This window comes from Crocodylus porosus, unplaced genomic scaffold (assembly GCF_001723895.1).
Source record: "Crocodylus porosus isolate Cpor-Errol unplaced genomic scaffold, CroPor_comp1, whole genome shotgun sequence".
Taxonomy (NCBI): Eukaryota; Metazoa; Chordata; order Crocodylia; family Crocodylidae; genus Crocodylus; species Crocodylus porosus.
The window spans coordinates 65,907,268-65,922,747 of record NW_017728931.1 but is presented as its reverse complement, the minus strand read 5'-3'; the positions used below and the strand labels follow the sequence as shown (position 1 = coordinate 65,922,747).

The 15,480-nt window shown below is 39.6% G+C and overlaps 1 protein-coding gene across 3 annotated transcripts in view; it reads right to left on the bottom strand.

Annotated features, from left to right (window-relative positions):
• Positions 1-15,480, bottom strand: part of KITLG (KIT ligand) — a 100,686-nt gene that overhangs the window by 24,834 nt on the left and 60,372 nt on the right. For 2 of the 3 annotated variants that reach the window (XM_019545264.1, XM_019545263.1), the window contains exons 3-5: positions 13,037-13,099; positions 6,402-6,572; positions 989-1,151 (exon numbers count right to left, since the gene is read on the bottom strand). In XM_019545264.1, coding sequence (XP_019400809.1) covers positions 989-1,151; positions 6,402-6,572; positions 13,037-13,099 — 397 coding nt within the window. Of the gene's footprint in view, positions 1-988; positions 1,152-6,401; positions 6,573-8,529; positions 8,615-13,036; positions 13,100-15,480 lie in introns of all 3 variants that reach the window. The other variant, XM_019545265.1, reaches the window with a different exon arrangement.

Sequence of the window (15,480 nt, the reverse complement as noted above, 5' to 3'; positions counted from 1 at the left end):
GAGGTGTGCCTCCCCCGGGGCCCGAGGGGGGCCCAGCAGGGAGGTGGCTGTTCTGGTCCCTACTTAGGAAGACGGAGGCAAAGAAATCATTAAACATGTTAGCTTTGCTGTCTGGTATGACGACCAAGTTTCCCATGGCGTCCTGCAAGGGCCTCACATTACCCAGGATCTTCTTTTTACACCCTACGTATTTAAAAAAGGACTTCTTATTGTCCTTAATCTGGGAAGCTAGCCCCAGTTCCATCTCTGCCTCGGCCTTCCTAACTACCCGCCTACATCCCCGAGCAACTGCAGAATAGTCATCCCTGGTAATGACCCCTTCTTTCCATTGGGTGTAAGAGCCATCATGAGAGCCAAAAAAATTAAGCAGCTGGGCATCCATTAATTTGAAGAATGACAATGAGGATACATGTATGAAACCATAGTAATTTAAGACAAGCTTCTTAAATTTTCAGTACCATATATTTATGATTTTGCCCACCCCCTCTTCAGGGAGAGTAGTAAAAATTAAGAGATGATTTTAATAAGGTACAAAATTATACTTTATTCTGGTCCGGTAGGATCATTTGGACTTACTTTCTACCTTATATTCAATTCTGAGTTTTCTGAATAGTCGTAAGTCATTTTCATAAAGATCAATTAATTCTTCAAGTTAAGCACAAGATAAATACAGCTGTTATAGCATTGTAAAGACAAAACCCGGGATATTGTCTTTGTTGAAGTGATCACAATCTTAAGAGAGTACACTTAAATAATTTAAATTGTATTACTATAGTAGCAGCACTATTCATTATAGTTTTTTGGGTACTATAATTAATTCCTTAGTATTCATAGCAGATGTAAAAGTCTTAGAGTTGGTAGTCACTGATATTATGATATCTGAAGATAACAAATGGGATCCTCTAATATTTTAGTAAAAGACAATATGCCCATTTAAAGCAGCTGGAAATGTGGCCCAACTAAAATGGGATTCATTTTACTATCTTACCATTAAGTGGTGTTTCTGTTGTTGAAGGCAGAACACAGTCATCATAATCTGATATTTCTGAAAATGTCTTAAAGGCTTCAATGATGTTGTTAAAATGCCTAAAGAATTCCTCAGGAATGAACTTGCCTTCTTTATAGAGGTGGTCGCTTTCTTTTTTAAAATTCTAGAGGAAAATATAGAGTTCTGTATTAAAAGGTCCAAGTACTTATTTCAAGCATTGTGGTTTACTATATAGACAATAGGTTTTTTATAAAAAGAATATTAACAGGTAACAAGAATGCAGTTAAAATTTTTGGTTGTGGAGTTCCATTTTAACTGCAGAAATCTCAAACTTAGCACTGAAAACTTAAACTCAAGAGTTGCTTTTAAAAGCTAATGTTTTCAATCCAGCCTTTGCATATGTGTCACAAAAATGTACATTTACGTCTCCCACCATAACAGATAATGCAAGATTATGTTTTAATTCCTTGTTAGAAACTGTCTGAAGCACTTGAAATTTTGCAAGGTATGTTTGATCCTTTTAATGTGAACATGATACTCAACTATAATAAGGAGCTATAATTATGACAATACTGGACAAGAAATACAATCAGTTGGACTTTTAAAGGGCTTTTAAAAAGGGAGTATCCAAAAGTTAAGGCAGGAAAAGTCAAGCTAAGTGGGATCTGAGCATCTCACTTTGTTTCTCTTTAGATGAGGTTTCTTTCTAGCTCATCTTAGGTAGCTCATGTTGCAGTAACATTAGACTGCAACATGGGGCCAATATAGGTTGGAAGCAGTAATTCAGAATCCCAGGAGGCATTGCTCCAAGTCCCTCCTTCCCCCACAAGGTGGACAATCTATCCTCTGGAGTGCTACTGCTGTAATGTGGCAGCCAGAGAAAGCTGGCACCTGAGGGAGTCCTATAGCAGGTAGAATTCTTCCCCTCCTCACTCAGAGGCACATCCCCTACCATGTTCTTTCTTCCCCCTCCACTTTCATTTTGAGCTCACCTCCCACCTCCTTTTCAGGTCATTTCCCCAGCTCCTGGCTCCCCACTCACATTACTGCACATGCTGTCCCAGAGGCAAAAGAAGTTCCTGTTCCACTCCAGGTGCTGTGCAGGGGCTGGGCTCAGCCCTAAGAGGAGCAGCAGTGGTGGGAAAGAAGGTTTCCCCTCCCTGCCCCTGCTACTTCCAAAGCTGTTAGGAAACATGCAGGGGCTGGATTCAGCTTGGGAGAGCAGCAGCAGTGAATAGGCTCTCCCTCTGCCTGCTTCCCCTGGGTGTCCCCCCTCTGCCTGGGAAAAGGCAAGGGGGGGGAGCCCACTCACCATCTGCTGCTGCTGCTCTCTGGGCTGAGCCGAGCCCCACATGCAGCACTGGAACAAGACAGGAGCAGCCTTCATCCCTGAGATGGAGCCAGCAGCACAGGTGAGTGAAGAACTTTGAGAGCAGTGGGGTGGCAGGTAAATAGGGAGGTGAGTGAGTGAGGACCTGCAATAAACCTAACCTGAGCAGGAAGGGGCCACACAGGCTCCACTGAGTGGGGGTAGCATAGACCTGATCCTGGAACCTGCATTGCTTATACAGTGGAAGCTATACTGTTGCTAGACAGCTGGCCAGGTGGGTGGCTACAGTGCAGAATTGGCAGCTCCCAGCCATGCCCCAGCTCGCCAGCAACAGGTCAGAGCTCTGCACATTAATGGGCATAAACTCATAACATGCAGCTGCTCACAGCACATGCTAATTTTCATACTGCCTAACATTTCTTAGAGTTAGCATGTGCAAACTGTAGTATGTAACTACACCCTAAGATCTACCAGTCTGCCTCTCTGGGGTGCGTCTGCAAATCAGAGCAGGGCCCTTAATTGAGGAAACCCAGTTACTGCAATGTCTATTGAAAAAATATGTTCAGTAAAAACATTGGACTCTTGACTGATAATACTGAATATGTTAGTTTTTCCTTTCTTTTTTTATTTATTTTTATTTTTACAACAACTTTGTCTGTCATGACGGCAGTTGCTTATAACACCAGTTCAAATTCAGCCTAGGCTAGTTTTTATTCCAAATAAGGATAGGGAAGTTAGGAACACAGGTAAAACAAATCAACCTTGTAGGTATCTAACTATGACTTAGGTGAAATTTCAGTATGTAAATCACAAAAGTGATTTTGTTCAACACTAATCAAAGCCATACGGTTACTTAAACTCATTAGGTATTTTCATTTTGGCCTGAAAAGATACCAGGGTGTCTTGTGTTAGGCTAGTGATCTATATCAGCCACTTAAGCACATAACTCTCATCTAACATCTGAATTAATCCAGATCAGTATAATATTTTAAGTTCCAAATTCCTATGGTGACCAGAGTATACCTAATGATTCTTTGATGGTGACAGTGTACATGTAATTTATACAAAATGTTGCTGAAAGAAGATGAAATGGAGCTCATTTTTTTGCCCAGTAGCCTAGTAGTTAGAACATTTGCCCAGAAAACAGGAGGCCTGGGTTATAGGTCCTCCTTATTCTGAGAGGACTCAAACTCGACTCTCTCACTTTCTAGTCAAGTGCTCTAACCAAAAAGCCATTGGCTAACATAAATGGGGACCCCTTCATCCTCTCCTATTGAAGATGGCCCACTAGAAAGGTGGGAGTATAAGATTTCTAGGACCAGAGGAAAAGCAAACAAGAGGAAGCCTAATGCTGTAGGGGAAAGTGGCCTCCTAGGAGCCCCTGGGTTTTAGTCCAGCTGTCAGAATAATGTCTGCTTTTAGCAAAAGTCTGCAAAATATATAAACTATTCAGTTTGTAGCTAGCTGGATTTGAGACCCAGAGCTCCCCCCTTCCAGGTAGTGTCTTTGTTACTGGGCTACAGATTAAGGTTTCTTTTTACTTCCTCTTCCGTTTACAAATTGAAGCCTTAGGTTCCATGAGCAGAACGTGCTTGGCTTCCTAGTGGTCATCCCCACTTCAACAGAAAAAGTAGGAGAAAAATCCTAACTCAGGGTAGCTGTATTAGTGTTCAGGGTACCCTCTTGGAAAATATAAGATGTGGGTTTGAGTCCCCCAAACCATGAAACTCCTACTCCTTGAGTGAGACCCATTTGCTATGGTAAAAAAGGCAAGCACTACAACCAGAAGCTATGCTCAAAAGTAGTTGTGAGGTGGCTGTGTTTTATACTGAAGTCAAAGCTGCTGGTAGTTAGGTGTCCTAGTTCAAGTAGATGCCTCCACTCTTGTGCTTGAGAGCTAAAAAAGCTGGATGCATCTCAGGTGCTGTCTTGAGACACATGCCTATACCTTTAGGAGGAGGAGTTCAAACACCCCTCTGTGCATAGTGATTCCTATTTGTAGCTAGCTGTAAATGCCTCCCTAGGTGCTTAACACTTGGAAACACACTTGGGAGGGCCCCAGCTCTCCTATGAACAGCACAGGGATCCTAAGCACTCAACCCTGATCTAGTTCACTCTCCTGGGGCATGGCATTTAGGCACTATGGGCACATCCAGACATCTGTGAATGTTTGTTTCCCCAGGGACAAGTAGCCGCAGTGCACCTTGCATCACAACTACTTGTCCTGGAAGAACATTCATACCACACGCACTTTGGTGTGCAGCAAGTTACCCTGGATGGAGTAGGGGAGGTTGGTACCAGCACTGTGCTGGCCCCAGCAGCCTTTCGTGGCTGCTTGGGGGCCTCCCAGGGCTGCAGCTGTGGCAATCCTGCAGGGCAGAGCCTGGCTGGCAGCCAGAGTGTGGTTCCGGGTGGCTGGGCACTGCTTCTGAGCAGTGCATGCTGCCCAAGTGTGTGCTGCTCTGGGGTTCCCCCCTCCCCCAGTTTTTTTTTTTTTTTTAACCCCTAGGTATCCAGGGGTCAAAAAAACCCACAGAAAAAGGAAAAAAAAATGGAGCAGCAGATACTTGGGCAATGTGCCCTTGCAGCACAAAGAACACCAGCCTGTGTGGTATGTGCGGCTCCAAATGTGTTTACGGTGCTATATACCTCACAACCACAATTATCTGGATGTACCCTATGATTCCAAGAATGTGTTTCTAATGGTTGGGTCCTTGGTTTATTTTCTTTTTTCCTTGCTGCACCTAGAGATGTAGGCTTATTCTTTTGCCAGGAAAAAAAGAGTAGTTCCTTCAAATTAGACATGCTATTTCCTTTTTGTTAATCCATTGTTCTTAACAGAACTTCTTTAAATCACAACATTTTAAACCCCAAAAAACCAAAAAAAAAAAGACTTGTATTGGCAACCTGCAAATATGAACATTTTAGATAGATGAATTGGAGACTGATAAGAGTGACAAACAAAATTAAGATTGAAATGAAAACAAACAAAAGTTTGACCACAGCATGATTATCAGCGCTAACTAATTAGCTTATTAGTAGCAAAGTAGTGGGATAATGCAATCTACTGCAAGTCAGTAGATTTGAGTTTGCCATAGTCTCATGTTGTGACATTGGGCAAATAACTTCACTTCTCTGTCCACAGTTTCACTCTGTGAAATGGGAATGGTTACAGGTGGGGACCTTTGTAAATGATTTAAGACCTACTCAAAGATAGGTATTTCAAAGAGTGAAGTCCTGGCCCTTTTGAAGTCAATAGAAGCTTTGTCACTGTTGCAGATTAAACCTAATATTAATACAAACCATTTTCTCAAAGTACCTAGGGCTATATAATGAATGTGATTAGTTACGGTAACATTGGATTTTAAAATTATTAACAAGCTAATTGTTTTTATTTGTTTCATATGGAACAGAGCAAGACTCACACCCTTACTGTGAAAATCCTGGAGTCCTTCCAGCAGCTATTGGCATCAGGAGAGCAGTCATTTGAAGCTGAGATGATGTTCACTAAACTAAATAGTCTGTCCTTGTGTGAAGGTCCATAAACCCATCATGAAGGTTTCTGATGTTCATTGATTGTGATATACAAGTAAGGTCAATATAGTCTTTTTTACCATACCATCTTTTAAACTTATATTGAGATACTCAGCAAAATTATTCATTCAGTTAGATGTATAGTGAGAATCAATGCTTATATACTACTTGGTGTAGAATTAATACTAAGCAAAGACCAGAATAAATTATTTTGAGGTTGAGAGTTGCATTTCTGGACTATTCTACTGAGAAACTATTGAGTATATCTGACTGTTTGACTATCCTGTACGGTCATCCCTTTGAAGTCATGTAAGTGGTTTTTTGGGTTTTTTTCTATTGTTTTATCTCTAGGTTGGCCATAGAGGTTCATTTAGTACAACATGATGATGTTAGCTAAACAGGAATCAAAAATTAACTAGCACAAACATTTGAACAAAGTATATAGGATCTAATAGTCATTTTTTCTTAAAACACAACTGTGAACTTTGGTATAAATAATCCAAACACAATATCCAGCACAAAAGGGAAAATTCTGTATTAGAAGTTTACCTTATTTTTATCTGATGCTAGACATTCCATAAGATCATTAATTATCCTTGTGAGATTATTGATGATTGAGTGGTTGCTTAAAGCTTCAGATATTTGTGAAAATTTGTGGAGCAAATTATTCAGACTCTTTGAAAATTCAGGCACCATCAAATGCAACCAACAATGATTAGGCTGTCAAGGAGGATAAAAAAAAAAAGAGGTAGATTAAACACCACACTTGCACAAAAAACAGTTAAGTAACAGGGTGCAAGATAAAATAGATAAAATTGTTTCTTCCAATCTGTATTATCTTACATTTGTCTAAATTGAAATGTAGTTGCTGTTGTAGTTCTGATTCTCTCTTCAGTCCTTTTGTAGAACTTTATGTTCCTCTCTAATATTGGCTGACTTAGTTATATTATCAGCAATGTCTGCAGTTCAAACTTATTCCTTCTTGTGAGTTGCTAATAAAAGTAGGCACCAGTTCGACTATTTGAACTCTGGTATGCTTCATTGTTAATCTCTTTCCATACTAGATTTGGCCATTTACCTAGTTTTTTTTAATGACAACTTCCTCACAATTTTTTTCCAGACTTTCTTAAAAATCTCCCTAATCTTCATTTTACCACTATCAGTGTTTTATACTAATCTGGCATCCTTAATCCAGAAGGCTCTTTCTTTAAGGTAAAAATTATGTTCTAGAAAGTAAATTTGTAAAACTGATATTTTAGGATTTCATTAGTGTTGTATCCATTCATGAACAAATTCGATCCATTTATCAGAAAGGAATTTCTTCCTTTCCCATATTCTCACTAAATGCCAGCCCTGCAAACTCACTCTAGATTTGAAAACTGATCTGAAACTTTTCCTTCTTATGTATCCTTACTAATAAAATCTTTTGGTGGACAGTTTATGAACTCTGTTACATCAGTACAATGATAACGTTTTTAATTTATGCCCTCAATGACACCCATGCAACCACAATGAAGTCACTGAGTTTGTATAGCTATAGCTGATTGATTCCCAGATCATTTTATTCACATATACAAAGTAATAAAATCTAGCACACTTCTACTTAGAAATTTTGGATCTGATTAACAAAGTAAAAAGCAGTGAAAATCTAAATCCCTATAAATCAGTCTATCTGAATATACATACATAGTATACCTATCCAGGGGGAAGGGGGAGACTTTACACACCAATTTAACTTGTATATAGAAGTTTCTTCATAACATTAATAGATTTTTAAAGTGTATAACAGTGTATATAACAGTTTATAATAACAGCATGGTAGAAAAGATTAAAAAGAAAGTGAAGAGCAATATAGATTCCTATATACAGGTATATAGAACTTAAAATATTGGAATTGGTTCAGTATCCCAAATCTTGATAAATGCCATGGGATCTTTAATGTTTACAACTGACCAAACTTTGGTTTGGCATCCCTTGTGAAAGATGTGTTTTTAGTAGCAGGTCTTCCCTGGAACTGGTGGGGGGGGGCACTGTGCCCCTCCAACCCTCCCAACATGGCTCAGAAATTACCTTTTTCTATCAGTCTTCTCATCACTGTGTGGCAACATTGCTACGGTGCCTTCCTTTTGAGATGTACTAGCATGGAGCAGTATGGGCAGTTACTGTGCTGTGTGCATGGTGCATGATTAGCTCTCACCACTATGCCATCGTAGCATCATGCTATACCTGGGGAGCACAACACTATGGTGACATAGCTATAGACACGTGGTGCTATGTCACTGTAGCATGCTGTATGGTGATGTAGCACATTGCTACGATGCAGTAGAGTGATGTATAGATGCACCTGAAGTGTGTAAGATTAATGCTCTTAGTTTTGCTTCAGTTGGGCTTCACTTTGTTGTCCTTTCTGTTCAATGGGCAAGGTCTTTTAAGAACACCTGAGGTGTTTGGATCTACAGAGATGTTACCATGCTGATGTCAGTCAACTCTTAAGTTTTACAGAGACATGAACACATGACGACCCTCCAACTGTCCCAAGAAAAAAAAAAATGCAGCTACATGACAAAATTCCTTGAACTATAGTAGATCTGCACTAATCTAGGAAATTTTACCCTGGTTCTAATCCAGGGTAATTCCTTACTGGGCCAAGGTAGTTTCTGCCTAGGACAGCAATTACCTCTAGCTTTTGCCTCAAAGTTCCCAGTTTCAAGGCAAGTCCAATCACACAGCTATGTCCAAAACCTTTCTTGCTTTCCCAGTACCTAGCAATGAAAGGGAGATGAATGAGGTGGCAAAAATGTAGATGTGATGAGGGTTAGCAGGAAGAAACAGCTAAAGAACTTAGGGAATTTACTACGGTTCCATTGGTACAAACATTCTAACTTTTGAACAGGTTTATATCTACTGGTACTTATTACCTGACTGTCCTAATACTCCCAGCTCACCTTTTTTCTCTCTGCACTTAGCTAAGAGACTGCAGCCTTTTTTCCTCACTAAGTCAGACCTTGTTGTAATCATCCATGCCTTTTAGCCTCCATGTTAGACTGCTGCAGAGCACTCTATTTGAATCTACTCTTAAAGCTACTCAGAAGCTTCATCTAGTGCATAATGCATCAACCCTTCTGCTTAATGGCGTGAGTCAGTCTCATCATGTTACATGCACTACATTAGTTTTCCATCTGCTTCAGATGCAATTTACCTTGCTACTTTTAATCATCTATAAAGTATGGGACCTGTTATCCTAGCTATCATTTCCCAATTTAGACAAGTATGAAGACTGGAATCAAGTGAGACACTGTTCTCAGTTGCTCGATGTGGGCTTTTGAACTGAAGTCAGGGAATTTGCTGGAGTCTTCCTTGTTCTTCCTTGCCTGGGTAGGGATCTGTCAGAACCCAGTGCAAAGCCCATTTATTCAGTTGCCCCTTTGCCACATGATCCTAAACTGTGGCACTTTTTCTTCCCACTTCTTTCTTGCTGCTCGATGGGATGTTAGTCTTTATGAAGTGAGGCAACAAGATATGATGACAATAAAAACATTACACTTTACTGAAAGACATTAATGCATTGGACATGAAAGTTTCATGTTTTACCAATTGCACATACTGCTGCCAGGAGACTTATTGGGCCAGTCCCCCTCCCAAACTTATATGTTAGTTATGTATTCAAAAGAAATTGAACTAATTAACAAACAAGCAAACAAACTTCTACATACAATATATGATCTTAGTACATACACAGCTGTGATAATTACAAACGTAAAGTTCCTGATCAGTTTACCAAACATGGAATTAATGAGAAATTTCTGGTTTGGGTTAGTTTAAAGTTATTTTACCATGCGTTTTAAAATACAGTTCTTAAACAAGATATTTTAGACTCTCAGGCTGCTTGCAGATGATTTTAAAAAAAAGCGCTTTACTTTAAACTTGGTACACTCCCACATTCCCACACATGCCCAGAAAAGGTAGCGCCTTTGTTGGACCTAGTTCACCTGACATCTGTATATGCTTCTACCCAACTCTGCAGCATCTGTAAAGGTCAGGTGCTTTAGTGGAGCTTTTTTGGTGCTTTTATCTAAGAGCCAATTGAATTGGCGCCAAAAAAGCCTGCTGAAGTGCCTGATCTGTATAGATGCTACAGAGCCAGGTCAAAGTAACATGCTGCTTCTTCTGGTAAATCACTTTTTTTGTTTGTTTGTTTTAAATGTATGCAAGCAGCCTATGTTAACTTATTTCATAAGGTACTACACAGACAGAAATTAAGGCTAATAAAGGGAAAGCAGCACAGACAGGCAGCTTCCCTCAGTGCCTCAGTGTGCCTTATTGATCTGGAAGGATGAGAGAGGTTAAAATTTTTGTTTCAAATACGGCATCCTCTGAGGCTTCCATCTGGAGAAAGGAAGACATGAAGGAAGACGCGATGTCTTAAAAGTGAAAGAGCACTGCAGACCTATGGCTATAGCAAATTGTTACCATCTGTGGTTGCTGGACAGTTACTCCTTTGGAAAAATGTAATTTACCGAATAGTATTGTATCATATATGATTCAGAGTTCTGCTGAATCCTTTTAGCTTAAAACAGCAAATTTAAATGGCTTTTTCTGGGGTCCATAACGGGGTTTTGCTACAAATATCCAGGTTTCCTCCTATCAGCAAAAGCTACCACCCCTCTTATCTCAATCAGCTTCTTTCATTGAAGGTCACCTGTTTTTAGAAAATATTATTTCCTATGAGTTTCCCCAATATCAAAATGTGAATATTTCTAAAACAGCTCATAGTTTTAAGACTACAATACATTAAGACAAAAATACATTATTAGTCCTGTATTATGCATACAGTATACATGATTTTGATTTCTATAATATGAATTTTGTACAACAATGGCTATGAGCAGCTTACTGTTGCTATTTCCATTACTTAGATAATTCTGTTAGTGATAGTATATAATGTAAAGAATGATTTGACTTACATAGATCATTGAGCTATCATCACCAGGAGTTAGGAGGGTGGCAGACTTGAACTTCTACTAATAATCCTGCCCCTTCACCTGCCTTCACTCCAAGTAATTTCTACTTAGGCATTTCTTCCACTCAAAATGTTTCTACCAAACAACATGAAGGCTTTCAAAGAAAATAGTTCTTTTTTTAATGTTGAATTTTGGTCCTCTTCTTAAAGTACTCTGAAAGAAAGCTAACTGCTCTAAAACCAGAACTAATGTTAGGTCATTTTATGGAACTTAAAGAGTCTGCAAAATTATGAAAAATATTGTTTTTAAGTTATGAACTACAGCATTATCCAGGCAAAATAAGTCATGTACTATATTATGTAAGTGAAATAAAATATAGTCCTTACTCCCCATTAGCTTTATTAAGGAAATAATTATTGAAACAATCAGTTGCTCTATATTGCGGTTTCTCTTAGCAGGCTATCAGGTTAGAGGATGACCCTCTCAGCAGCACTGTAGCAGAAAGGGATCTCAGAGTCAAAATGAACATGACTCAATGTGATAAAGTAATCAGTAAAGCTAACTGCATTAGCAGATGAATCACAAACAGGTCCAGGGGGGTGATACTTTTCCTCTATGCGGCACTAGTGAGGCTGCAGCTGGTGTATTGCATCCAGTTTTGGGTGCCACACTTCAAGAGGGATGTGGATTACCTTGAGAGGGTCCAGAGGAGGGCCACTCATATGGTTAGGTCCTACAAGGAGAGATTGAGGGACCTGAATCTCTTCAGCCTTTACAAGAGAAGGTTGAGAGGTGATCTTTGGCGGTCTATAAATTTATCAGAGGGGTGGGGGACAGCAACGAATGGGAGATGCTTTTTTTTAACAGGGCACCCCTCTGAGTAACTAGAAATAACAGCCACAAACTGACAGAGAACAGATTCACGTTAGATATCAGGAAGAAGTTCTTCACAGTAAGGGTTGCCAGAATCTGGAATGGGCTTCCAAGGGAAGTGGTGCTCTCCCCTTTCTTGGGGGTCTTTAAGAGAAGACTGGACATGCATCTGACCCCAGTGTTCTTTCCTGCCCAGGGCACTGGGTCAGACTCACTGATCTGCTGAGGCCCCTTCTTACCCTAATATCTATGAATCTATATTCATGTTGTGGAAATACCAGTAAAATTCAAGATCTTGTCACAAAGACATTGTATGATATATATGGATATGATACATTTCATAAACCTAATTAGCAAGAAGTTCTTTGTTCAAATAAGCAACAGTGTTATTCCTATTCAGTTGAGGTGTAGGGCAACCTGGTCAGTATATGCAGTTGAGGTGCAGGGCAACCTGGTCTGGCTCCTCCTTGTGGAGGGCAGGGCCACACTAATCATATGCTGAGAGAGGGGATGACAGAGATAGTCTGGGTAATGTTTGCTTGGCCTTTCAGTCTGGTGAAGAAACAAGAATGATTACAAATGAGAAAGAAAGGCACAGCTCAGCTGTGAAGTGAAGAGGAAGTTGAAATGTATTCAGTGTATTGGCTCACCATGACTAGAAAAACAGTCGGCACTAATGGGGGGGCTGTCCACAATGAACAGTAGCATCATATTCAGATGAACTGTATTAATCTGTTCTTGTGGTTGGCCAATATGATAAGTTAGTGCAGTCTAGGTCATATTGGCCAACCACAAGAACAGATTAATACAGTTCATCTGAATATGATGCTACTGTTCATGTGGTTGAGCAGATTCTTTTTGGTATTGGTTGGTGGAACTGGAGCGTGCTCCGTCCACTCCATGTATTGACCTGGTATTGCAGTGTTTCCAGGACCAGTGCCAAAAAAAAAACAAAACAAAACAAAAACAACAAGGTTGGCCAATATGAGCCAAGTGGCATTTAATCAGCTCCGTAGTTGGGTTCTGTTACTGAACACGTGCTGCTTTTGCCAGCAGTTTAATGATACACAGTGTATTTTATGGTGTTACTTAGTATGTAAATGTAAGATGAGGGGTTCCCCCCATGCTTATGGAGGGGGGTGGGGGGAAACCTCATCTTCTATTCAAGTAAATACAGTACTTTCATAATAAAATACTTAAATTGAATGTGAAGTAATGTTTTTTCAAGAACCCTCTAATTAATAGGATTTTTAGTGACTGCAGCTTTCATATAAGAGGTATAAAAAGATATGACCATCATTATCTCCAGTGACTATTTTATTAAGATTGATTTCAAGTGCTTGTACATACCAGACTTTCCATCTTCTCGACATATTTAAGGGTTATCCTATAATCATTTGGAAGATTTCCAACCTAAACCAACAAACAAATAGTAATAAAATATTAATGTTATTAAGAAAATCGAGGCTCAGTTTAATCACTGCATTTACATAAAATGTATAAAACAGTTGACAATTTCTAGAATTTACTTATTAGTTGTAAGTAACACCTGAAAACTCAGGGTTTAGGGATCCTATATTTGGCTCTTATTTGCTTAAAAGGCAAATATCTTTCTCCATATTTCCCAACTCTTTGTAGAACCGAACTGATCTTATTCACAATTATCATCTCTCAGCAGTATCCAAGAAGCTGATGCTGTGAAGGAGCAGAGTTAGAGAGGCAGGTTCAATTAGTTATTGCAGGAATGTCTGTACATTTTTCTGTTCTCCTATCTGGAAATATCTGGAGCATATATGGGAAGCAAGATATTCATTCTTTAAGTAACTCATAATGGTTCAAACAGGGTATACCCAAGCATAAGTCAGATCCACATTACAAATTTAAAATGATAAAAATAACCCCCATGGAAGAAATTTAGGAGCTAAAAATAAAACATTTCACAGGTGTTCTAAATTACTGTGAAGAAAAAAAACCTAAAACGATAAAATCAGCTGATAATGTGGATAAACAGATGTGATTTAGTTAACTTAACTGTCCACATGATAATTTTTGTCATGTGGACACAGGAAAAGTGTAACATGGTAACAGGAGAGGTGTAACGTGGACAAGCGTTCAAACAGGGTATTCCCAAATAGACCTTGAACAATTTGTCCTCTACAAATAACAAATATCCATTTAAAAAAAAATCCAACTGTAAATCTAAGAAAGCAAGCTGTTGCCTGACTTCTGCTCACTAATGCTCCCAGTCAGCAAAACACTTATGCATATATTCAACTTTGAGAATGTGCTTCGGATGCACTAAGTTAATGAGATTTAAGAGTATATTTAAGAGTTTTTCTGAACTAGTATCTATACTTTGTTCAGAACACAATCTCCAATTTTTGTGACCAAGCTATTCTATTGTGGACGTTGGGATTCAAAAGAAAAATCTGTTCAGTTGCTGCTATATCCCACAAAGCTGGATTTTTGTTTGTTTGTTTGTTTGGTAGCCTAACCAATAAATAGAATTAAGTATCAGATTGAACTGAATGATTCCTTCCTGCCCTGTCTTTTTTTTCTTTTGGTAAATAAATATTTATTTAAAGTGTGTATGTACTCCAAATATTTCATTTGACATAAAACTAAGAGCTCTATTTGGTTTTGGAACAAAGGAGAAATTTGGGTTAACCCTTCAAAGTTCTGTTTTGCAGTTGTTTCTTCTTTTTTAACATATATAAACAAAAATGCTACTGCAAAATGAAAAGCTGGAAAATTTAAATTAAAAAGACCTGAAATGGTCAAGGACAATATTTACCCCTAAATATAGTTCCAAAATTACATTGAGACTGGCTGCATCTGCATGTGCAACTAATGCAACTGAATAAACTCCAGTGCAATTTCCCCAGAGTAAACTAATCCAGACATCACAGTCTACATGTGCATTTAAGTGCAGCAATTTACTGCACTTGTGTCCAACAGGACTATCCGAAGGTGTACTAAACTGGTCTATAACAGCTTAATTGCCACGCACATGCAGATGGTGACACTTTACTGAGTAGCAAATTAGTCTACTGTGTAGTAAAGTGCACACATGGATGCACTCACCGTATGCTGAGCTATAGAGCCTTCAAAACTGATTCTGTAATTCCTTAGATTCACAGATTTATAGATGTAGGGTTGGAAGGGACCTAAGTAGATCTTCAAGTCTGACCCCCTACCCTGGGCAGGTGAGAATACTGGGCTCATATGACCCCAGCTAGGTAATTATTAAGCCTCCTCTTAAAGACCCCCAAGGTAGAAGCCAGCACCACTTCCCTTGGAAGTTGGTTCCAGTTCCTAGCCACCCTGACTGTGAAGTAGTGCCTACTAATATCCAGCCTCAACCTACTCAAGCAGCTTATGGCTGTTATTCCTTTTTACTTTGGGAGGTGCTTGGGGGAACAGGGTCTCTCCCATTCCCCACTGGTCCCTATTGGTACATTTATAAATGGCCACCAGGTCCTCTCTCAGCCTTCTCTTGTTGAGGCTGAACAGGTTCAGATCCCGTAGCCTCTCCTCATAGCATCTGCACTGCTGTCCCCGGATCATGCTAGTGGCCCGCCTCTGGACCCTCTCAATGCTGGCCACATCCTTCCTAAAGTGCAGCACCCAGAACTGGATGCAGTACTCCAATTGTGGGCTGGCCACTGTTGCATAGAGGGGAAGGATCACCTCCTTGACCCTGCTTGTGATGCATCTGTGGATGCATGACAAGGTGCAATTAGCCTTACTGACCACGTCCCCACATTGGCGGCCCATGTTCATTTTAGAATTGA